This window comes from Stegostoma tigrinum, chromosome 40 (assembly GCF_030684315.1).
Source record: "Stegostoma tigrinum isolate sSteTig4 chromosome 40, sSteTig4.hap1, whole genome shotgun sequence".
Taxonomy (NCBI): Eukaryota; Metazoa; Chordata; class Chondrichthyes; order Orectolobiformes; family Stegostomatidae; genus Stegostoma; species Stegostoma tigrinum.
Window position 1 is genome coordinate 1,079,296 of NC_081393.1, and position 25,223 is coordinate 1,104,518.

Genomic DNA, 25,223 nt, shown 5'->3' on the forward strand with positions numbered 1-25,223 from the left:
GATTTGGAAAAGCATAGTTTGATTAGAGGATAGTCAGCATGGCTTTGAGGGGCATGTCATGCCTCACAAGCCTTATTGAATTCTTTTGAGGATGTGATAAAACACATCGATGAAGGTAGAACAGTGTATGTGTTATATGTGGATTTTAGCAAGATGTTCGATAAGGTTCCCCATGGTAGGCTTATTCAGAAAGTAAAGAGGCATGGGATTCGGGGAAATTTTAGCTGTCTGGTTATGGAATTGGCTGTCCAATAGAAGACACAGGGTGGTAGTAGATGGAAAGTATTCAGCCTCGAGCTCAGTGACCAGCGGTGTTCCACAAGGATCTGTCTGGGACCTCCTGGCCTTTGCGAGCTTTACAAATGAGGTGTATGAGCAAGTGGAAGGGGGTTCCGAAGTTTGCCAATTACACGGAGATTGATGGAGTTGTGGACAGCATGGAGGGCTATCGATACCATCGGGACCTACAATGTGGACTTCACAAGCTTCAAAATCCACCCCCCCCCCCCACCCCCTAACAGCATCCCAAAACCAGCCCAGCTCATCCCCGCCTCCCTAAGCTGCTCTTCCTCTCACCTATCCCCTCCTCCCACCTCCAAGCTGCACCTCCAGTTCCCACCTACTAACCTCATCCCGCCTCTTTGACCTGACTGTCCTCCCCGGACTGACCTATCCCCTCTCCACCTATCTTCTCCTCTGTCCATCTTCGGTCCACCTCCCCCTCTCTCCCCACTTATTTCAGAACCCTCTCCCCATTCCCTTCTCTGAAGGATCTAGGCCCGAAACATCAGCTTTTGTGCTCCTGAGATGCTGCTTGGCCTGCTGTGTTCATCCAGGTTCACACTTTGTTATCTTGCAATGGGACACTGCCAGGATGCAGAGCTGGGCAAAGGAGTGGCAGATACAATTCAACCCAGAAAATTGTGAAGTGATTGATTTTGGAAGGTCAAATTTGAATGCAGAATACAGGATTAATGGCAGGATTTTTGACTGTGGAGGAACAGAGGATTCTTGGGGTCCATGTCCATAGATCCCTCAAAGTTGCCACCCAAGTTGATAGGGTTGTTAAGAAGGCATATGGTGTATTTGGCTTTCATTGGCAGGGAGATTGAGTTTTTAACTACCTGCAAGGTTTTGCTGCAGCTCTAAAACCCTGGTTAGACCACACTTGGAGTATTGTGTTCCGTTCTGGTCGCCTTATAGGAAGGATGTGGAAGCTTTAGAGAGGGTGTGGAGGAGATTTACTGTTGAGCTGCGTGGACTGGAGGGCAGGTGTTTTGAGGGAGCTAGGGCTTTTTTCATTGGAGCAAAGAAGGATGACAGGTGATTTGACAGAGGTGTACGAGATGGAGTGGATAGCCAGAGATCATTTCCCCTGGGTGGAAATGACTGTCACAAGGGGGCATAATTTTAAGGTGATTGGAGGAAGGTATAGGGGAGATGTCAGAGGGAGGTTCTTCACACACTGGTGGATGTGTGGAATGCACTACTGGCAGTGGTGGTACCAGAGTCAGATCAGGGACATTTAAGTGACTCTTGGATAAGCATGTGGGTGATCGTAAAATGAACGGTATGCAGGTTAGTTTGATCTTAAGAGTAGGGTATTAGGCCAGCACAGCACTGTTGGCCTGTACTGTCCTATGTTCCTGCAATTTCCCCAATTCCCTGACTGATCAGGAATCAGGAACTTGTCTACTAATTTGTTTTCTCTCTACCCCCCATTTCTCCTCTGTCCTGCCTTTCTCTTTCCTCACTCCATCCCACCCTCTCCCTGTTGAATACTTGCAGCTGATGAGACGGAAATATCGTTTGATCCAGATGACATCCTGACCAGCATCGAGCAAATTGACGAGGGCTGGTGGCGGGGCTATGCAGTAGATGGTAGTTTTGGTATGTTTCCAGCCAATTACGTGGAGCTCCTTACTGGTTAGTCAGTGTACAGTGTTGACCTTGCTGATGGTGTCCAAACCACTGTCTGATCAGCATCAACAAGATCTTCTCAATCGCCAATTGCAAGCCAAACCTATACAGTGCCTCAAGCTTTCTTTTCTCACTTTAACCGGGAAGGGCTATCGGTGGGAATCTGATTAGGAGGTGGAAGTTTTCAGTCATTGTTGGATTTCTGGCTTAATAACCACTAAAGGACTGTTTTCTCCCTTCTACCCAGGCCCTCCTTTTCCCCCCTGTACTTCTTACCCTGACCCTCCACTGCTAGCTCCAACCCTCACTTGGTCCCCCCCACCATGATATGCTGAGGATGTAACTGGCTAGGGGCCAGTTGGGTGGTGCAGTATGGAGAGTCTGAGTCCTCGAGGCCATGAGTCAGGTAAGGACTGGAGGTGGGGGCTTAACCAGTGACTGTCAGACTCTTTCTGACCAAAACAACAGGACATAGTGGTTGGTGGGAACACTTTCACATTCCTTTGTTATTACATGTTGTACATTTGGCAAATCAGGTTTTCTTTGTGCTAATTAAGGGGGCTGCAAGCTTAGCATCTTGCTGTACTGCTGGGCTCATGGCTTTGTCTGAGCAGTGAAACAAAACTGAAGTACTGTAGACGATGGGAATTTGAAATACAAAATGGCAACTGCAGGGTCAGACCATCTATCAACAGACTGAATGAACACTTTGTTTAATGGCCTTTTGACTGGAATTGAAAGATGCTCAGGTGGGGCAGATTGAAACATATTCAGAATCCGAGAGTCGCACAGCAAGGTCAATCAGTGTTAATCTGCTATTCCTCCAGCAGAATCACAACAATGGGAGCACCTATATGGTGCTTTCATCTTCTCCACATTTCCAAGTCCACCACGGTACCAGTTCCTCTCCCTTAGAATTAGCTGAGCAGTGACTAGCTTGCAGACATCAGCACTGGTCCTTGTGTTTATTGCTGGGGCTCGGGGCTGAGATATATTTGAGCATCCTGTAGTGGAATCAACTGCAGCAAGTTATTTACCACTTCACCCCTGTTTAGGCATCGAGACCTGCCCTGCTCAGCCTTCACCGACTGCAGTCTTTGAGAGCTGAGTGGATTAATGAGGTAGTGCTGACTGGAAAATGTGGTCTTTATCTGGGTTTTAATTAAGAGACCGTATAAAATGTTAACAATTTGTGAAACCTAAGTTTTTGAAATGATTTCTATTTAAGAACATTAATCATGTAAATGAAAAATATGAATTGTTTCCAGAGGATTTCACAGGCCTGTGACTGGCAGTCTTCCTCAAATAATCCCAATGGTTTAAAGATCTGCAGTGAGCTATGATGATTTGGTGAAAAACTAGGAATATTTAACAACTCAGTGTCATCACTTGTCTGCTTTCTTGACTCTGTCAGTTGTTGCGTTGTCATTAATAAAGGTGTTTTTCTTGAAGATCCTGGCCTTTGTATTTGTACATAGGAATAAAAATCAGTGAAATGAAAATTCTGGGCTCTGCTTCTCGTGTAGCTGTTGATAAAGTTAATCTGTGACCTCTCTGTTCCTCGAGTTTGAAGATTATATCATGGAATTGCAGGCCAGTGCCTGATTCATTTACGACATTGCTGTTTGGTGTTCCTCACTACCTGAAAGTTGGCTGTCACTTTTACTACTTTGATATTTCAAAAAGTATTTCATTAGCAGCAAAGCACTTTGGGGAGATTCTTCTGATGGAGGAATAAATACATCAGAATAATTAGCTATTCCTGTGCAGAATCATGCCAGGTTTGGGGGGGTGGTGTGTGGGGAGCGGGGATTCAACTGCCGAGGTCGGGATGGCTTGAAAGACACCGCAGCCAGTGCTGCATTCCTTTAGTCGGCATGGGGAGTGTCTGAAGAGGGAATTTGAACCCATAATCTCCTGAGGTGAGTGTACCCCCTTCCACTGAACTAGGATTACTTGTGATGTGCGGTAATTGTGACTGATTAATGAAGTCTCTGTCCTGGTTATCATGTATTTCAGCAAACTTACTTCCATCGCTTTCAAGGCAATTATAGAACTCTAGCCACAGTTGTGCATCAATGCTGTAGTTGTCTAGACCATTCATTCAGTTAAACTGCTTGCTTCTCACTGCTTCCTCATTGGAAAGAGACTGGGTCTTGGGAGCTAACATGTCTAGCCAGTGATGGCCTGAAATTCTACAGCAAAGGAAGTTGAGCTGTTTGCAGTTCTTCAGCACATCATTCGAGTGAGTCCTCCTGTTTACCCCCTTGTCCAGTAAATTAAACCAGGGAAAAGTAGACTTAAGTCTAATAGGCAGCGTCCAGTGGAAAGTTTAGCCCTCGGGAGCAGAAACTTTGAGGACCTGTTTCCTGAAAGGTTAGTGCTATATTGATTCTTTCCATTACTATTATATCAGATAGAAGATCTGGGCTGCTTTGCCCACCCGAGGTAATGATTAATGACATCACAGTGGGTCTGGAGTCTTGCAGACAAGATCAGGTAAGGATGGTACATTTTGTTCCCTGAAGGATGGGTTTTTTCAAAAACTGTGGTTTCACAACTATCATTAGACTCAATTCCATTATTTTCAACTGAATTTAATTTCTACTATCTGACATGATTTGGATTTGAACGCAAGTCCCCAGAACTTTTCCTGGGTCCCCTGATGTAATGCACAAACTTCGCACAAGAGAGCAGCACAAGGCCAGTTTGAAGCAAATAAGTTGGATTCCAGCAAAAACATGAAACTGCTGGAGAAAGTGAGCCAGTCTGACAGCATCAGTAGAGAAAAGAACAGTTATCTTCTCTCCAGATGCCGCCAGACCTGCTCAGTTTTTTCCCAGCTCTATTTATTTCACATTTCCAGTATCCATAGTTCTTGAGGATGGACTGGAATTGTTTGTTTCTGATGCTCTGTGTAAGGTGAAGATACACCTTGTGCTGAGGCTGTGTTTGTGCAACAACTTACTTCACCTCTGGGTACTGGGTAGCACCAGATGCTGCTGGCTGTGCTCAGTGGTCTTTGTGATTCAGACTGTGTATCTCCTGGAGCAGAACCTCAACCTGCTCTTGAAAGCTGTTCTGTTTGCAAAATCCTCAGCTGAAACCACAGGTGCAATTCAAATGAAGACTCACAACATCTTCTGACCTCAGTGTAAACTTGTGAAAAAGGGCAGCAAGTTTCTGTCAAACACACTCCTCAACCTCGTGTACCAGAATCCAAAGACATGTCTTATTAAAAATTCAGGAGCTGTAAAAGGACAGTCAAAGCCGAGATAAAGGTTTTGAAGTGTGGCCAGTAACACACATTTATAGAAGGCTTCACTCTCTACTGTATTTACATTAGGAATAGAAGAAAGTGATGTTTCGAGCCTGAAGTGCCCATTGATCTTGTTGAATAGCTCAATAAACAAAACAACAAAACACTTAACTGCAAAAGCTGGAAATGATAAAAGCAAAAGAGCTATTCAGCAGGTCAGGTCGTATCTGGATAGAGAAACAGTCCATTTTCTTCTTCCAAGACATTCACTGTGCACACAGATGTGGCTAGACCTGTTGAGGTTTTTTTTAGCATTTTCTGTTTTCGCATTCAAATGCTTCGCTTTCTGAAATCTGCAACTGTCACTTCCTCTGTCTAACCAATCACTATGTGAATTTATTCGAAATCCTGCCACATATAAAACCCCTGCAGACAAAAACAATGCTCAATTTATTTCTGCATAAGTCTAGCACAGAGGTCAAGACACTATTCTCTGTCAAGACATGAGTTAGTGTTCTCAAATGTAAGTGTCTGCTTGGATTAGTAAGACCCTTCGGGATAGGTCCTAATTTGTTCCCTTTGTCAAAGAAAGCAATATGGAGCCCAAAACAATTTCACACCTTGATCAAAATCTTAAATGGCTGTAAATTGATATTATTCATTGAGGGTGTAGGCTATGGGTTTGGCTTTATTTCCCCGGTCAAATTTCCTTTAATTAGTTAAATGGTGCTGAGTTGCTGCCTTGAGCTGCTGAAATCCAGTTGAATCAAGAATTTATAAACATCATTTTAAAATTCATCTTAGATTGTTCAGTACTTCTAAACCCATCCTTGCATTGAAACAGTCTCTGCTCCTTCGTTGCGGATCTGCATATCTCATGAATGACTACAGAACTTTTTTTCTACCCAGTGTTTTCTGATAATCTTTCTGCATAACAGATGTGAATTTAGGCTTGGTATATGCTTGGAGGATTAATCATCTGACCTTCCTCCATTCCTAAGTCCCACACTACCTGGCTGCTGTAGCAGGAAACCTGTAGCCATGTGGGATCTTGCTGTGCACACATGCAGCATTATGGTTGTAGATTATAATGAAGCCCTGCGCAACAAATGGAAGCCTGTGAAGAGAAATGCTTGATGTCACTGAGCTTTGATAAAGGCTTAGAAGTAAGCTCTATACCGGAGAGTGATAAGAACATGGGATCATAATGAGGCTGAGCCAAATACAAAACAAGACGACAAGAAACTGAAGGATGAATATTTTACAGTCAGTCTGTTCAGACATTATAAAACACCCTTTGGGTGAATGGGACTTCTGGCTCAGAGGTAGGGACACTTACATTTGAGAACACTAACTCATGCTCAGAGGTATAGACACTGAAGGATATGTGGTTTGTTGAGGAGGTTTATGTGGAGAATGAGTACTGACATCTCGTGATACAGGCTTGAAGGGCTGAATGGCCTACTCCTTATTTGTGTAATTGAGTCATCTTTGCATCCCATAAATTCAGTGCTGGTCTTTGCATCTCCTGCCTTTTACTCCAATCTTAAAACTGGAACAAAAGCAAGATGATGAGGATGTTAGAGGCTTGAAATAAAACAACAGAAAATGCTGGATACTCTCGTTAGGCCTGGCAGTATCTGTGGAGAGAGAGTTAACAAATATGACCCTTCTTTGGAAATTCCAAAGGTGAGTCACGTTAACTCTCTCTCTCTCTCTCTCTCTCTCTCTCTCTCTCTCTCTCTCTTTCCACAAAAGCTACCAATCCCAAAGTTTGAACCGTTGCATTAGTGAACAACGATATGTGACTTGGTCTGAAAGCTTCTCACAGTTCTGAAGGCCTGGGTATTGGTTCTGTGAGTAGCGCAGGGTGATTTTGAAGATATTTGAAACTAACTGTACTCTCAGAATTGGACTGCGTCATAAAAACCACAACACAGTTCCTGGAATCCTTTGGAAATAGTTGCTGAAATTTTAGGGGATTCCCCTTCTTGCATGTTTTGCAGTTCTGAGAATGAAGCCTGCCTCTTTATTTCAGTGGGAAAGGCATTCTTGAATGAAATATTTGCCAAAATAATAAAAAGTACCTTGATCAATTGAGACAAAACAAGAGCTGGTGGAAAATTTTATGGGGAGTGAGAATGTGTCAAGGTATTTAAAGTAGCTCATTCCATCTTCTTTTTCCCTGCAAGAGATTGCAAATACTTGGGATCAGTTGTGTTCTAAATTTGAACACTCCTTGCAAACTTTTTCAATGTCCCCTCTAAAGCTGAATCATGCAACACCAGTTTTTAATTCTCATCTGAGGTCATCAGTTTTTTTTTCAGCCACATGTGCAGTAATTGCTGCAACATGCAGGTGCATTTGGGAGAAAAATATTCACCTAGATCGCGCAGCAAGATCACTTGGACACAGGGCTGAGTGCTCTAGAATCTCTGGGTGGCTGCATGGCCATATGTATGAAGGGGGTAAAACAGAAAATAGACTTCAAAGGTAGACAGATTTGCAAAATATTGGGAAGTTGAGGGCTGAGGGACTGGCATGAAAAAGGAATTGAAGCCAAGAGCAGAATGGCCATTATTTTCTAGAATGGTGATGCAAGCTTGAGAGAGTGAGTGGCCTCCTGCTGATCCTGTTTCTTCTGAAATCCTCGCTAGCCACTATCTAATGGAATTGTAGAGCTGACTTGAGGGACTAGTGACCTGCTCCTGTTCTTGTGCTCATTAAATAATTAGTACCAGAAGTAAAAATCCAGAAATGTGATCTCTGATGAGCACCACTGGACATAAGCTTTACAGTAAGAAAGTTACTGAAGCAGAAGAGGATCCTGACAAACTCACTGAGGGAACAGCTAAGCCAGGTATTCCAAGGGCAGATTTCATGTTTAAAGCTGAGAGGGGAAAGATTGAAAAAAGAGGACCGGATGGGCTAGCTTTTTCACAGAGGGTGGTGCGTGTCTGGAGTGAGCTGCCATAGAAAGTGATGGAGGCTGATATAATTGCAACATTTATAAGGTATCTGGATGGATAAATGAATTGGAAGGGTTAAGAGGAATATAAACAAAATGCTGGCAAATGGACTAGGTCAGATTGGGACATCTGATTAGTGCAGACATGTTGGATCAAATGCTCTGTGGGAGTGAAGTTAGTTCCAAGTCAAATGACAAGGATAGATGCTGGATGCTCTGATGAGCCCAGGAACCCAGGAAGTTGTAAAATGCTTTCTATGAAGAGCATGGGAGTTTTTCCCTAGTGCCTTAGGGGTCAACATTTATCCCTCAACCAAACTGACAAATGCACAATATTTCACTCTGACCCCGCTACCCTTTGTACTGTTTGCCGCATCAACAAATTTTAAACAGTGACCACATTTCAAAAATACTTCTTTGACTTTTTTTTGATGAACTTCAGTTTGCTAACAGCTGGCTGAAAGCCCACACTCGAGGCGCAGCTAGTATGGAAAAGGAAGAAAGAATTGCATTTATATAGCACTTTACATGACCACAGGAAATTCTGAAGTAATTTGCAACTAATTAAGTATTTACGTGTGTGGTCATGCTTCTAACAAACATGGCATTCAAGAATAGCAAACACCCACAAACTGTGAGGAAATAAATGGTTAGTTACATTTTTCGATGATGTTCATTGAGTGGCAAATATTTACAACTCACCAGGGAAAACCTCCATGTCCTTAAAATATTGTCATGTGATTGACTTTTTTAAAATCCAGCCTGAGATGACAGAAGTTTAATGTGCCAGCAGAGCATAGTGGGATGTTTTTGCAGGGCTCAGGTAGAACTTGACTGATGTTTGGAAGAGGCCGTTCTTACAAAGTGAGTAAAATTAATTGAAAACCAAATCTTTGCTCGGCACAGTCGCTTTGCTCATTCCTGTCATTTGATCTTTTAACTGTAAATCACATAGATCAAATTACTCACAGTGACACAGTTCCCACCTCAGTCATCTTATGCCCAAATAATGTCAGTTTTGAACACAACACCAATAGTTAACATCTGCAACAACAGCTCATCTTTAAATAACGTTTTTCCAAAGCATTGTCAAACAAAATGTGACACCAAGCCCTACAACGAGCTGCATAAAAATAGGTAACTGTCTAATTAGAAAGTGGGTTTTAGGAACATCTTTAAAAAGGAGACGTAACTGGTGAGGTTTAAGGAATGAGTTTCAGAGCTCAAAGAAACAGGTACCTCAATGTTCACCAATGGTGGATAGATTAAAATCAAGGATGCTTAAGAAGTCAGGCGAGGAGTGTAGAAATTCGACAGACTAGTGAAAAAACGTTATCCTTTAGGGTGACCGGGGGGGGGGGGGAAGGAATAAGATTTTGATAAAACACCATTGCATTCTCATAAAGCTCAGAACGAATTTGAAATCCTTTCAAATTTAGAACTGTAGATAGAGAAATAGACAATGATGAAAAGTCAAAAATGGTCCATCATTTGGAGAGGAAGCATGGTATGTCTGAAAAATCTTGGGTGGGTTGAAAGCACTAGTAGAGTGAGATAGAGACACATAACACCTGAAAGACAATGGCTATCTTAATGGCCAATGTATGTTTAGACTAAGAACTGGTCCTGATAGCCCTTCTTACCAGAAATTCTTCCAGAGGAACATAATAAAGGTTTAGCTTTGTGGTTGGTTCACCTTGACAGAGACAGAAGCACTGTGATTCCATTCTTAGACCAGAGGATTCTCAGAGCACAGTGTGTAGGTAACATCAGTCTGCTGACACCAATACAACAGTGTACAATGTCAAAATCAAACTGGAGGGTGGAGAGTGCATGAAATTTTCATGTCGTTGGCACATTCCAAAGGTATTTTACAGCCAATGAAGTGTTTCCTCAGGTAGTCACTGTTCTAATGCAGCAGTCGACATTGTTGGAGCTGGACACAATCCTGATTTTCTGAGGACAGAAATGTCTCGAGGCACTAGGAAAGGGGATTAAGCCAAATTGGCACAACATTCTGGCTTGGGCTAGGAACATTTGTACCATACAAGGGTCAGGTAATGACCACATTTGATAGTGAGAATCTATCATTCGATGGCATTACAATTACTGAGCCATCCAGTATCAACATCCTGCAGGAGGGGGTGGGTACCATTAACCAGAAACTGATCTGGACTGGCCATATAAATATAATGGCTGCAACAGTAGGTCAGAGGCTAAGAACCCTGCGGTAACTCACCTCCTCTATTCTCAAAGCCTGTTGACCATCGACAAAGCACAAATCAGGAATGTGATGGAATACTCCCCACTTGCTTGGATGGGTGCAGCTCTAACAATTCGATTGAAGCTTGATGCTATCCAGAACAAAGCAGCCCACTCCTTTGACATTCTACCCACTACTACGTTAAGCATTCAGTGCCCCAAACAGAGTGGCAGCTGTATGTCCCATCTACAGAATGATAAGACCATAAGACATAGGAAGTAAGGCCATTCGGTCCATTGAGTCCACTCTGCCATTTAAATCATGGCTGATGGGCATTTCAACTCCACTTCTCTGCACCCTCCCCGTAGCCCTTGATTCCTTGTGAGATCAAGAATTTATCGATCTTTGCCTTGAAGGCATTCATCATTCCGGCCTCCACTGCACTTTGGAGCAAAACTGATAAAGCCTCCCTCAGCAACACTTATTGGCAATAAAATGTGGAACCTGGGGATTTGATTGCCAGAGAGAGAAGTTTCAGGATGAGATGACTACTGATCACAAACCGAATCTAAAAATGATCTTCAGTAATGTGCCTGAAATTGTCCAAGTCTAAATTTGGGGAACAGACTGAAGATGAGGAGCTGAGGATAGCGTAACGATCTGTGGAGGACTGTGTTTTGTGCTGAATTCCTGTTATTGTATTTTGTTTTCTGAATTTGTGAAGTACACACTCATTTGCAGTGATCAAACCAAAATAAGCCATTTGGCCCTGATGTAACAGAATATTTCTTAAAAGAAAGCACTCAATATTCCATCAACAACTGAACGGATGCAATAATAAAAACGCTCAGTAATTTCAAAAGAAGTTTCAGTGAATATTGAGGTCGGTTTACCGTGTTATGGTATCTGATGTCATTAAGAGGTCTCTTGGTTTGTACAATGCCAGTCTCTCTCCTATATACTTTACTCCCACACAAGTTTCAGTTTTACTTTCCAAAGCCCCTGTTTCTGAAGTTTACTGTTTCACACTGTGCTCTGTCACAAAAGCGCTGTTGCAAAAAATGAATCACAAGCTCTTTCAAGACAAACTTCAAAGAGCTGGTGAGTGGACTGGAAACTGTACAAAATGACAAGATTCCTGGTGCAGTACTCTTCTGACTGTATGTAGGAACTTGTGGTCACATCTTTCTCTGGTGATGCCAATGATATCTGCAGATAAACTAATATTCAAGTGACCATTGCAATTTCACTGGGTTTTGTATTGGAACATTGGCTTCTAATACAAACAGACAGTTTCCACCAGATTTGGTTGGATCTGTTTCAGTCTCCCTCTATCCTGAAGTTGGGAGAACCGCACTCAATTTTGCAATCATTTTTGACACTTCAAAAGTAAACAATCCCGGAGACAGACAAAAACCACGGAGGCTATTGATTGTGTTCATTTTCAGTTGCCTTTATTTCTAGCCTGTTCCTGCTCCTCTCTGTTTGAATGGACTGCTTCCTTCTGACATTCATTTCCACTGATGCAGCCTTCCTGTTAGTGACTTGTGAAAACAATGGGAGATCGATTTTAACTCTCAAACTGGCAGTGATAAGATAGGAGTGAGCTATAAGAGTCAGGCAAAGCTGACTGCATTTCTGCTCTCTACTTTCAAATGTAAAAGTGCAGAAATCACTCCGCAAAAGGGTCGGCAGGTCCATCATCATCACTCTAAAGTTTTCACTGAGTGGCTTCACCAATGCAGCAATATCTCTTCAAGAATACGCTGCCCCAGGTCCAATTTCCAATCGCCTCTCGACTGGAAGCAGGAAGTGTCTTCTCAGCATCAAGAATGATGTCTTGTCAATGCTCCATAGTGCCCACTGGTGACAATCCCATTCCTGGTTTCTGTTCTCCAGTTAGGGTCAGGACTCAGAGTTTGGAAAGTGCAATGAATGAGGTAGTCCATATACCAATCACTCCCTTCCAGATTTTGTCAGTCCTGCCCTTTCACACTTGTTGAAAATGGATGACTCGTCTGCCTGACTTTTATCACGTAGGTTCTGTCCTGGTCTCTCCCTTCGGAAGGCCATTGAGCCTTTCCCATTGTCTGGTGGTAAGGGCTGACCTTTTCCGTATTCCTGCCTGCCTGGAATCCCATCAATGTGTTCCTGTTGGTCTAGTTCCATTTTTTAATCACCACTCAGGAATTGATTCTGGGGATATTCTCCAGATATGTTCATCCCCTGATTTCTGGATCAGAAACTGATTCAAAATGAATAATGACTGTGAGTGAGGATATCAGTGAGAAGGATTGATCAAAGCTGCAGTATCAACACTCCAATCTCTCAGCTGCCTCTGAATTACACGGTCAAGGAGATGGACCATTCTCCAATTTTGTCAACAGCCACAACCATAAACAAGACTCTAATAGCCATTATATTGTCAGGAATAATATTTTTAAATACTTTTTAGTAGTACACTAGGAGCCCATAGGCCATGGGAAACCAATGTGTTTGGGGCAGACAAACAGCATATTTCACTGAGTTGATGTTCATCTTGGTGTGCGACCAAGGGAACAGACTGTGGAGCACAGAGTCCTGCACCCTAGAGCTGCTCTGGACAAATCACAACAAAGGCCACTGCATCTCTCTCCAGATCTTCCTTGCAAAGTCACATTCCAGAAGGAGATGTGTTACAAAATCTTTACCATGGCAACTGCAATGTGTGGTGGTGTACAAACTCCATGTCGGATCTGATAGGAGGTGCCCTTCCCACCACCAGCCAAACTACATCTTAGTACTTGTTGGAAAGTTCTGGTGATGAGGCATTCTGCCAAATGACTTTCATAGTTCAGAAAACCACATGACAGGATTCACCCACTCCTCTTTCAGGATGCTGATGACATTGTGTGGAGTTTTAGGCCCCACAACTCAGGAAGGATGTCCTGGCCCTGGAGCAGGTTCAGAGGAGGTTCACAAGAATGTTCCCAGGAATGGAAAGCTTAACGTATGAGAAACATTTGAAGACTCTGAGTCTATACTCAATGGAATTTAGAAGGATCTAATTGAAACTTACAGAATACTGAATGGCCTGGACAAAGTGGATGTTGGGAAGATGCTTCCATTGATTGGAGAGTCTAGCATTCAAGGGCACAGCCTTAGAGTAAAGGGAAGACCTTTTAGAACGGAGATAAGGAGAAATGTCTTCAGTCAGAGACAGGTGAATCCATGTAATTCACTGCTACAGAAGGCTGTGGAGGTCAGGTCATTGAGTACATTTAAGACTAAGATAGATAGGTTCTTGATTATCAAGGGGTTCAAAGGTTATGGGGAGACAGTGGGAAAATGGGGTTGAGGAACTTATCGGCCAAGATTGATGTTGTCAATGGTATTTTCTTTTGCAGACTTTTCCATGAGAGTCTAGTGATATGGAATGGTCCAGCTACTTGCTGCATTCCACAGCAGCGGGGACAGGTAGAGCCTCAGTATGTAGTGACACTTGGTGTTTGCATACCGAGGGTCTGCGCACAGCTTGATGCAGCCACACACAAAGGTGGCCATCAGGATGTGGGCAGCATTACATGCAATCCTTTCCCCTTTATCTAGAGCTTTCGACATGGTGTCCCTTCAGATCTGGTCCATCTTTGACCTCCAGCTGAAGTGCAAAATGATTTGGGTGACTGAAAAGGCACAGGTTTGGGCAATAGTCTAGATGTGCAGCATGAGCAGCAACACTTAGAGTACCTCACACCTGATGGCCAGGTTTGTACCCACAATGGAGAGGGAATGGTACTTCCATATGCCCAGTTTGTGCCTCACCTTGGCTATATGTTCCTCCCAAGTTTTTGCACACTCCCCAGCCCCTTTGAACCACATTCCCAGCACCTTCGGGTCCTGATGGTCATAAGGATAAAGGATCAGTCAGCCCAGTCCCTAAAGAGCATGGCCTTGCTTTTGCCTCAACTTATCTTAACTCCCGCGGCTAGTTCAAAGTAACCACAGATGCTCATGAATCTGCGCACTGACAGCAGATCCGAACAGAAAGCACATGTACAGGTCCGAACAGAAAGCACATGTACAGGGAGGCTCTGACCTGCAGGCCTCTGCTGCCTGCAATAGTCACCCCTCTCAGGCTCACATCCTTCCTGATGGACTCAGCAACAATACAACACACAAACAAGGCAAGAGAGAGTGGGCAGCCCCTGCCTGACTCTGGATCTGATCGGGAAGCTCTCTGACTCCTGCTAAACATGTTGGTGTAGACCAGTCAGATCCAATTGCAGATTGTCTCCCCAAAGCCCATTTTGGGAGAATACATCCGCTGTGAAGGTGTGTAATACCCTGTCAAAGGCTGATGAGGCGCCTCCTGTCCTGCACATTGGCAAACCTACCCCTACAGAGCACAAGGCTCTTGGTCATTCTGGCCGGTGACTTCAAATGCATTATCAATGTGGCCGGACAATCTGGAGGAGCCGACAGCATATCTGGGTACCAAGTTCCTGATGGAAATGGTTAAAGGCACTAAGCTGCATGATGTCTTTCAGCACCACTGCAGATGGAGCACAGCATAGATACAGCTGCTCATAGCCCAGCCAGCTCTATCCACTCAAGGATAGATTTTGCGCTTGTGTCCTGAGTGTTCTCCGTCAGATCCACCGCTCCTGCCGGCTGACTATCACCTACAGGGCAACTAGCGGGCTGGCAAGGGAACGTGGAAGCTGAATGTGAAACCGTCGACCCCAGAAAATACTGAGGAGCTCAAAGGGGATTAGACGGGTTGGAGAACCGTGAAGCCCCTCTTTGAGTCTCTTGAAGACTGGTAGGAAACAGCCAAGGAGAACATCCAGAGGTTCTTTATCCTCAAAGGTGTTCAGGTTCTAGGTCGAGATAAGGATGACTGTCTAAACTCCAGAGGACCATGCAGAATCTACTCCTGCTGCAACAATGGAGTGGTTCTCACAGAGGATCTCCACGAGGTGAGGAGCCAGCAAGCCTCGTTCTTGGCCTCAGAGGCCTCCAAGATAATCTTCTGGCCCAGGGTCAGCTCTGTGGAGCAGGATGAGACATGTTCGTGTTTCTTCTTCTGGAAGGTGCACAGGGAGAGATTTGTGATTAGCATCAAGAAGGAAGAAGATGGTTTGGTAATATCATTTGTGTATAACATCCCAAGGATCAGCTAATCCTTTTATGCAAGACTTTCTGACATGAAGCCCATAGACAGCACAATCTCTGGGCCGTTCCTTCTCTCTATCGTGGAGGCCTGACATTCACCTGGAAATATATATAAGTCTTTGCATTACTGGAAACACTTGGCAAGTCCTAACTTGATCAATGTACTTTCCCAACACAGTCTGATGAAAGCAATGGCGTTTCGTGTAAAGATTGATTTCAGATGTGAACTGAATCAAATAGTTCCTGCTACAGCTGTGCTCCGAACCAAAAGGATGGTGGGCAGTGGGCAGCTGGCTGTGGGTTGGCACTTTTAACCCTTTGCTAGAAATGGAAATAACATGGCTGCATAGAACAGCAGCAGAAAGCAAAGATCAATTCCATTTAAATTGAGAATTATCCAGCTAGCTAACCCACACAACTCCCCACAACATGATGACTATCACCAACAGATCACTGTATCCTTTTGTGGGTGACCACCAAAGATGGTCAGAGCAAAGTCGTTTTCATTCAGAAATCCGGGTCTTGTGTTCAAGGTTGGAGGGCACATGCTGTGGAATTTCAAGACGTTCACTGAGGGATAGGGATTAAGACTAACTGCAGAATCCTATAGCACTGTGGCACAGAGAATAGCTTCCCTGTCACTGGGTTCAGATCCAACTCCAGGATAACCTAGACAAACTGGTTTGGTACCTGGCTGCAAACCTACCCAACACACACCAACAGCAAACAGTGAGAGCAGGAAGGCTCCTGCATCTGGTAATGGACCAACACCATCTCGGGGTATGGCACCTGGAAGATAAAGTACAGCAAAGAACTTGCATTTCTCAAGCACCTTCTGCCTCTCACAGCAGTTTGCAACCATTTAGATACTCCTTGAAACATCATCACAGCTGTCACTTAAAAGTTACCAACTTAAATATAGTAAGATCCCACAAAGTCAAGGCCATAATGACCAAATTGTCAGTCTTGGTTAAAGTAGTTTCATGATAAATATGGGTCAAGGACAGAAATGCAGTTATTGCATGGGCCCAAAAATGATATCTTTGAACCTGACTATTCATCATTAAGGGTTAATAGGACATGACAGTGAGCAACTGAACTCAAGTGGAGAAGTCAATGAGAAACAGGCCTGATGCAAAAACAGCCTGTGTTGACTGGGGAGAAGTGGAACTGCCTGTCCTTGATGGGCATTGGGAACCATGCATTGTGTGGTTGACATGGGGCCACCTGGACTTGTTTCTTTCCATCTCTTTTTGACAGGTGGAAAAGTTCTGAAGTGACTATGAAATGGGGATCAACACAAAACCTTAAATTCAAGGATGTTGGCCCATGCATTCAATTGACTCCATCAGCCTGGGATTCACAGGAGCTGTGCTGTGGAATTGGAGATAGAGATGTGAGTGACAGTGTCACTAAAGTCCCTGACAGATAGAAGGCAGTGTAAAACTCACTTGTTTGTGTGTGTATACATCATGTAGTTTCAGATAATTGATTCACTCATTAGTTTGCATATGACTCAAATTTACATTAGGTAAATAAAGCTAATAAGGTTGCTTCATATTAAAGTGCTTCAGTGTTCTTGTACTAATGTGATCAGACCTTCAGCAACCCATTCTGTACTTTCAGCCAAACAATACAAGATCTCCCCCTTTTCTTGTAAAACAAGACTTAAGGGTCCTTTTACCATTGAGAACAAAGGGTTACTGAGTGACAGTGTGAAGGAGTGGGATTAACATCAGTAGGGATACAGTCAGTAACACAGGGCGCTGGGGGAGAGAGGGGTTAGTGAGTGATAGTGTGAGGGAGAGGGATTAACATCAGTAGGGATACAGTCAGTAACACAGGGCCCTGGGGGGGAGAGGGGTTACTGAGTGACAGTGTGAGGGAGAGGGACTAACATCAGTAGGGGTACAGTCAGTAACACAGGGTGCTGGGGGAGAGGGGTTACTGAGTGATGGTGTGAGGGAGAGGGATTAACCGGTCGGGATACAGTCAGTAACACAGGGTGCTGGTGGGGGGAGAGGGGTTACTGATTGATGGTGTGAGGGAGAGGGATTAACTTCAGTCAGGATACAGTCAGTAACACAGGGCGCTGGGGGGAGAGGGGTTACTGAGTGACAGTGTGAGGGAGAAGGATTAACATCAGTAGAGATACAATCAGTAGCACAGGGTGCTGGGGGCGAAACTGTACAAAACGCTAGTGCGGCCTTACTTGGAATATTGCATGCAGTTCTGGTCGCCCCATTACAGGAAGGATGTGGAAGCATTGGAAAAGGTGCAGAGGAGATTTACCAGGATGTTGCCTCGTCTGGAGCAAAGGCCTTAAGAAGAAAGGCTGAGGGATTTGGGTCTGTTCTCATTGGAGAGAAGAAGGCTAAGAGGGGATCAAATAGAGACATACAAGATGATCAGAGGATTAGATAGGGTGGACAGTGAGAGTCTTTTTCCGAGGATGATGACATCAGCTTGTACGAGGGGGCATAGCTGAGAGTAGATGAGAGTAAACCGGTTGATGTGGTGTATATGGATTTCAGCAAGGCGTTCGATAAGGTTCCCCACAATAGGCTATTGTACAAAATGCGGAGGAATGGAATTGTGGGAGATATAGAAGTTTGGGTTGGAAATTGGCTTGCTGAAAGAAGACAGAGGGAGGTAGTTGATGGGAAACGTTCATCCTGGAGACCAGTTACTAGTGGTGTACCGCAAGGGTCGGTGTTGGGTCCACTGTTGTTTGTCATTTTTATAAATGACCTGGATGAGGGCGTAGAAGGATGGGTTAGTAAATTTGCAGACGACACTAAGGTCGGTGGAGTTGTGGATAGTGACGAAAGATGCTGTAGGTTGCAGAGAGACATAGATAAGCTGCAGAGCTGGGCTGAGAGGTGGCAAATGGAGTTTAATGCAGACAAGTGTGAGGTGATGCACTTTGGTAGGAGTAACCGGAAGGCAAAATACAGGGCTAATGGTAGGATTCTTAGCAGTGTAGATGAGCAGAGAGATCTCAGCGTCCATGTACACAGATCCTTGAAAGTTGCCACCCAGGTTGACAGGGCTGTTAAGAAGGCATACAGTGTTTTAGCTTTTATTAATAGAGGGATCGAGTTTCGGAACCAAGAGGTTATGGTGAAGCTGTACAAAACTCTGGTGCGACCGCACTTGGAGTATTGTGTACAGTTCTGGTCACCGCATTATAAGGAGGATGTGGAAACTTTGGAAAGGGTGCAGAGGAGATTTACTAGGATGTTGCCTGGTATGGAGTGAAGGTCTTACGAGGAAAGGCTGAGGGACTTGAGGCTGTTTTCATTAGAGAGAAGAAGGTTGAGAGGTGACTTAATTGAAACATATAAAATAATCAGAGGGTTAGATAGGGTGGATAGGGAGAGCCTTTTTCCTAGGATGGTGACGGCGAGCACGAGGGGGCATAGCTTTAAATTGAGGGGTGAAAGATATAGGACAGATGTCAGAGGTAGTTTCTTTACTCAGAGAGTAGTAAGGGAATGGAACGGTAGTAGATTCGCCAACTTTAGGTACATTTAAGTTGTCATTGGACAAGCATATGGACGTACATGGAATAGTGTAGGTTAGATGGGCTTGAGATCGGTATGACAGGTCGGCACAACATTGAGGACCGAAGGGCCTGTGCTGTGCTGTAATGTTCTATGTTCTATAGCTGCAAATTGAGGGGTGATAGATTTAAGACAGATGTCAGAGGCAGGTTCTTTACTCAGAGAGTGGTAAGGGCGTGGAATGCCCTGCCTGCCAATGTAGTTAACTCAACCACATTAGGGGCATTTAAACAGTCCTTGGATAAATATATGGATAATGATGGGATAGTGTAGGGGGAGGGGCTTAGATTAGTTCACAGGTCGGCAGAACATCGAGGGCTGAAGGGCCTGTTCTGCGCTGTATTGTTCTATGTTCTCTGTTCTATGAAAGGGGTTATTGAGTGACAGTGTGACGGAGAGGGATTAACATCAGTCAGGATATAGAACATAGAACATAGAACATTACAGCACAGTACAGGCCCTTCGGCCCTCGATGTTGTGCCGACCTGTCATACTGATCTCAAGCCCATCTAACCTACATTATTCCATGTACGTCCATATGCTTGTCCAATGACGACTTAAATGTACCTAAAGTTGGCAAATCTACTACCGTTGCAGGCAAAGCGTTCCATTCCCTTACTACTCTCTGAGTAAAGAAACTACCTCTGACATCTGTCCTATATCTTTCACCCCTCAATTTAAAGCTATGCCCCCTCGTGCTCGCCGTCACCATCCTAGGAAAAAGGCTCTCCCTATCCACCCTATCTAACCCTCTGATTATTTTATATGTTTCAATTAAGTCACCTCTCAACCTTCTTCTCTCTAATGAAAACAGCCTCAAGTCTCTCAGCCTTTCCTCGTAAGACCTTCCCTCCATACCAGGCAACATCCTAGTAAATCTCCTCTGCACCCTTTCCAAAGTTTCCACATCCTCCTTATAATGCGGTGACCAGAACTGTACACAATACTCCAAGTGCGGTCGCACCAGAGTTTTGTACAGCTTCACCATAACCTCTTGGTTCCGGAACTTGATCCCTCTATTAACAAAAGCTAAAACACTGTATGCCTTCTTAACAGCCCTGTCAACCTGGGTGGCAACTTTCAAGGATCGGTGTACATGGACACCGAGATCTCTCTGCTCATCTACACTGCTAAGAATCTTACCAATAGCCCTGTACTTTGCCTTCCGGTTACTCCTACCAAAGTGTATCACCTCACACTTGTCTGCATTAAAATCCATTTGCCACCTCTCAGCCCAGCTCTGCAGCTTATCTATGTCTCTCTGCAACCTACAGCATCCTTCGTCACTATCCACAATTCCACCGACCTTCGTGTCATCTGCAAATTTACTAATCCATCCTTCTACGCCCTCATCCAGGTCATTTATAAAAATGACAAACAGCAGTGGACCCATAAGTCTGTAACAAAGGCGCTGGGGGAGGGGTTACTGAGTGACAGTGTGAGGGAGAGGGATTAACATCAGTAGGGATATAGTCAGTAACACAGGGCCCTGGGGAGGGGGGAGAGAGGGATTACTGAGTGACAGTGTGAAGGAGCTCAATTAATATCAGCAGAGATAATCATAAATAATTTGTTCCTGGTGTTGGAAAGGACCCTGGGTTTGGAGCACAGCTCAGCTCATTCTCAAGGCTGAACAGAATAGAAGGTTGGCTGAAGGGAATGCAGAGAGTGAACAGCAGAAGATTCCAAGTTTACAATCAAAGACTGTGGTGAAATGATGAAGATGTGGAAAGGATTTTAATATTTCAGATTCTGAGAGAGATTGAAACAAAAAAAATAAAATTGAAAGGTTGGTTACTAAAGAAACCAGCTGGACCTGGAGGAACAGGAAATGAGTTGTCATGAGTCATTACAGAATCTTTAACTGAGTGATGGGACATTTACTGTGGTTTAACTGTTAACTCTTTCATGGTGGGGAAAACGGTAAAAGCAATTAAAAAATTCACCAAGGTGGAATTTTAGTCGATTCATCCTGTGACCTTAACTGAGCAGCACTGTTTGTTAATCTTCATCAGCAGCCAGTTTAGATATGACCAGCAGAGAACTTCCCCTCTCCTGTTGGCTTTAATGGCAATTTTACTGTTTTCCCTTCACCACCATCAATTCCCATACTTCTTGGACCAGAGTCATTTTGATCAGATACCAAGATGTACCTCTGAAACAAGAACAGTGGTCCCACATCCTCTATTCTGCAGAAGGACGCACCACTGACAAGACATTATCTGAAACAAAAACAGAAAATACTGAAAAGATTCAATGGGTCAGACTCAATCTGTGGCAAGAGAACTAGAACCAAAGTTTCAGATCCGTATCTTTCATCAGAACCTGGTCCATGCAGACTTGCAGAATCTACAGTGCTGTCATTTTACAGCATTAACTTCTCAAAGTACACTCACTGCTTTCTCAATAAATGCAGCCAGTTAACATTCCATCAGGTCCTAGTTATCAGTAAGGAGGTGAACATTGAATAATATGGTAGTGATGGTTGATGAGAGATTAAAATTAGCACAGGACATTTGGAGAATTTCTTCAATAGTGCTATATGATAGTCTCCGTACATTGGTGGGCTGGGCTAGACCTTAACAATCCAAAAGACCACAGCTTTGTCAGTACAGGAATCATTCAGTCCTGACTCTCCAGAGATGTAGCTGCCATTCAGGACTCACGTGAATGACAATTCAGCAGCTGTTGGGTGCAGTCCCTTGGTCAGTGAGGGAGTTGCTCAGTCTTACCTCTCCACAAGTGCACCTGTGATCAGTTTTCTGCCTGAGCCGCTGGTACAGACCAACAAGATGCAGGTCAATGTGGGAAAATATTGATTAATTTGTTGAAACTTAATAGACCATTTTCAAAGCTCTCAAAGTACAAAATATACTGGTCCCAAAGTCAATGGTATAAATACTCTAAAGAACTCAGACTGTAAAAAAGACCCAACATCTTTCCAAGGACATAGAGAGGAGGGGAAAAGATATCAATCGAAAGTGAGAAACTGATAACCTTACTCTCTCCGCACAAAGACAGAATTTTGTCATAACCGAGAGTTTGAAATGCAAATTTGATTTCAATACCGAAGTTTCCATTCTGCAATTCTTACCCAACAGTTAACACAATTGCAGTGTTTTCCTGAATTATTCACAATTGCATGAGGATATTTTTGGGGTAATTGACCCAGGGGACACATTCCTAAGTTCAGCAGAAGTCTTAACCAGTGTAAGTGCCATTGCATAATGTCACAAGAAATGCAACAAATTTCATCGTCTCAAAATATCTCACCAAAATCATTCACTAGAATATCTCAGTAAAATTACATTTACGAAGCATCCTGTTATATAACATTTTTTATTCATTTTGTGGGATGTGGCCATCACTGGCTGGCCAGCATTTCTTGCCCATCCCTAGTTGCCCTTGAGAAGGTGGAGGTTTGCTGCCTTCTTGAATTGCTGCATTCTTCCTCCTGTGGGTTGACCCACAATGCTATTAGGGAGGGAATTCCAGGATTTTGACCCAGCGACAGTGAAGGAAAGGCAATATATTTGTAAGTCAGGGTGATGAGTGACTTGGAAGGGAACTTGGATATGGTGGTGTTCCCATGTATCTGCTGCCCTTGTCCTTCTAGATGGGAGTGGTTGTGGGTTTGGAAGGTACTATCTGGGGTTCTTTGGTGAATTTCTGCAATGCATCTTGTAGAAGATCTGGACAATATCTGGCTTGGGCTGACAAGTGGCAAGTGACATTCACAATTGCCGCACAAATACCAGGCTATGATCATCACCAGTAAGAGGCAATCTAACCACTGCCCCTTGACATTCAATGGTGTTACCATCACTGAATTCCCCACTATCAACATCCTGGGGGTTACCACTGACCAGAAACCACACACTTTAGTTGTACAACTTTCAGTCAGAGAATTAAACAATTTACATGTCCAAGACATGAAATGGCCAGGGTTGAAAAGCTGATGGGCAAACCCAAAGCAATCAAAAATCAAACAGTGGCAGCAGGTCATGGTGGGAAGTATTGGAAACAAAACAGTGACCTTCCCTAAGCTTGTTGTTGGAGATGGGCTGTCTACAGCCGTCTCTAGAAGGGCTTTGTATGACTGAGACAGTTTGCCAGGACAAAGGAGAGATTTGGGAATGAATGACATTTAAACCTGTACCTGGGACAGGAGGTTGTCGGGGCTGCAGATCGCAGTAGGTCTTTTTGTGTTTGAGGTTTTGTTTGGCTGATTGAGAAACAGCTGGAAACAGGGGCAGTTCCACGTAAATTCCACCCCGTATTACATTCCTAAAAGTGACATCCCACAATCCAGCCCCAAAATTGTACACAGACATCCTGAACCCAAAATATCCCTTTCACAAAATATGCCATCAATATCAAAATGATTAAAATCTTCCCTCCATATCATGTACCCAGACTGTTGTATTGTGGTACTGAATGCAGGCCAGCAGACACTGCACCTTTAAGATGGTGGGATGGCATCGTGAGATGTGATGTTCTGGAGTATCAACAATATCCTGGCCTTTAACCAGTGTGATGGAGTCAGTGTCGTCAGCAGGCTGGATATACAATGCACGTTCACATCAGTAAGAAAAGTAGCCAGTCTGGGTATGCTGAACTGCCACATCACAGACTTGTAAACAGTTAGTTTTGCAAGTGGCATGTAACTGTTCTGATAATAAACCAGAAAGGACATCTTCCACAACCATCTCAATATATCATGTTCCAAAATATCCCACTGGCATCTCTTTTCCAAAATTCCTCATCAATATCTTAGTCAAATTGTACCCAGAGGATATCCAGAATATCACAGCAACATATAGGTCCAGGATCAGAAATGCAAGAGTTGGGATATTTCCCAGTTCCTGACCAAGGAGGAAGTGCTCCAGCAGGTCAGATGTTGTTCCTGAGTTTATGGGTGGTAATGGGCTATCCGAGAAAAAGTTCTCAGATGGGCAAGTGAATTAGGCAGAAAGCCTACCATAGTGGCCTTGGCACTTTGTCAACATAATGAAAAGAAACAAAAAAAGGAACCCTTTAACTCTCATCCCTCACACCAAGTCTCTACACAATCCTCGATAATAAAATGTGAGGCTGGATGAACACAGCAGGCCCAGCAGCATCTCAGGAGCACAAAAGCTGATGTTTTGGGCCTAGACCCTTCATCAGAGAGGGGGATGGGGTGAGGGTTCAGGAATAAATAGGGAGAGAGGGGGAGGCGGACCGAAGATGGAGAGAAAAGAAGATAGGTTGAGAGGAGAGTATAGGTGGGGAGGTAGGGAGGGGATAGGTCAGCCCAGGGAAGACGGACAGGTCAAGGAGGTGGGATGAGGTTAGTAGGTAGGAGATGGAGGTGCGGCTTGGGGTGGGAGGAAGGGATGGGTGAGAGGTCCGAAACGTCAGCTTTTGTGCTCCTGAGATGCTGCTGGGCCTGCTGTGTTCATCCAGCCTCACATTTTATTATCTTAGATTCTCCAGCATCTGCAGTTCCCATTATCACTCAACACAATCCTCGTTGTGCCACCTCTCCAACACTATGCATCATCCTCCAAGGTGTCTCTTACCCTTCAAGCCAGCTGCTGCCCACAATGACCTTACAAATCCTCCATGTCAGTCTGTTCCCTTTCTGACCACCGTGGTCCTCATACCTGCAATGCCAATCCATGGCCCTAAATCCACTCTATGTGGCCTATTATAGCCCCTGCGCTGGTGCAGTGCCAACTCATGCCAACAAATACTCATGCCAACACTTCTGTTTGTCCTTATACGTATCAAGTCACCAGCAACCAGATGGACCTCAGGACCATGTTACATAGAACATTACAGCACAGTACATGCCCTTCGGACCTCAATGTTGTGCCAACCTGTCATATTGATCTCAAGCCCATCTAACCTACACTATTCCATGTACGTCCATATGCTTGTCCAATGACGACTTAAATGTAACTAAAGTTGGCAAATCTACTACCGTTGCAGGCAAAGCGTTCCATTCCCTTACTACTCTCTGAGTAAAGAAACTACCTCTGACATCTGTCCTATATCTTTCACCCCTCAATTTAAAGCTATGCCCCCTCGTGCTCGCCGTCACCATCCTAGGAAAAAGGCTCTCTCTATCCACCGTATCTAACCCTCTGATTATTTTATATGTTTCAA

At 44.0% G+C, this 25,223-nt stretch overlaps 1 protein-coding gene across 3 annotated transcripts in view; it reads left to right on the top strand.

The window, feature by feature from the left end:
* dbnlb (drebrin-like b) overlaps nt 1-3,371 on the top strand; it is a 40,080-nt gene extending 36,709 nt beyond the window's left edge. For 2 of the 3 annotated variants that reach the window (XM_048522826.2, XM_048522827.2), the window contains one exon: nt 1,789-3,371. In XM_048522826.2, the coding sequence (XP_048378783.2) occupies nt 1,789-1,931 (143 nt within the window). In that variant the 3' untranslated portion in view covers nt 1,932-3,371. The remainder of the gene's footprint in view (nt 1-1,788) is intronic. The other variant, XM_059641144.1, reaches the window with a different exon arrangement.
* Nucleotides 3,372-25,223: the final 21,852 nt, after the last annotated feature.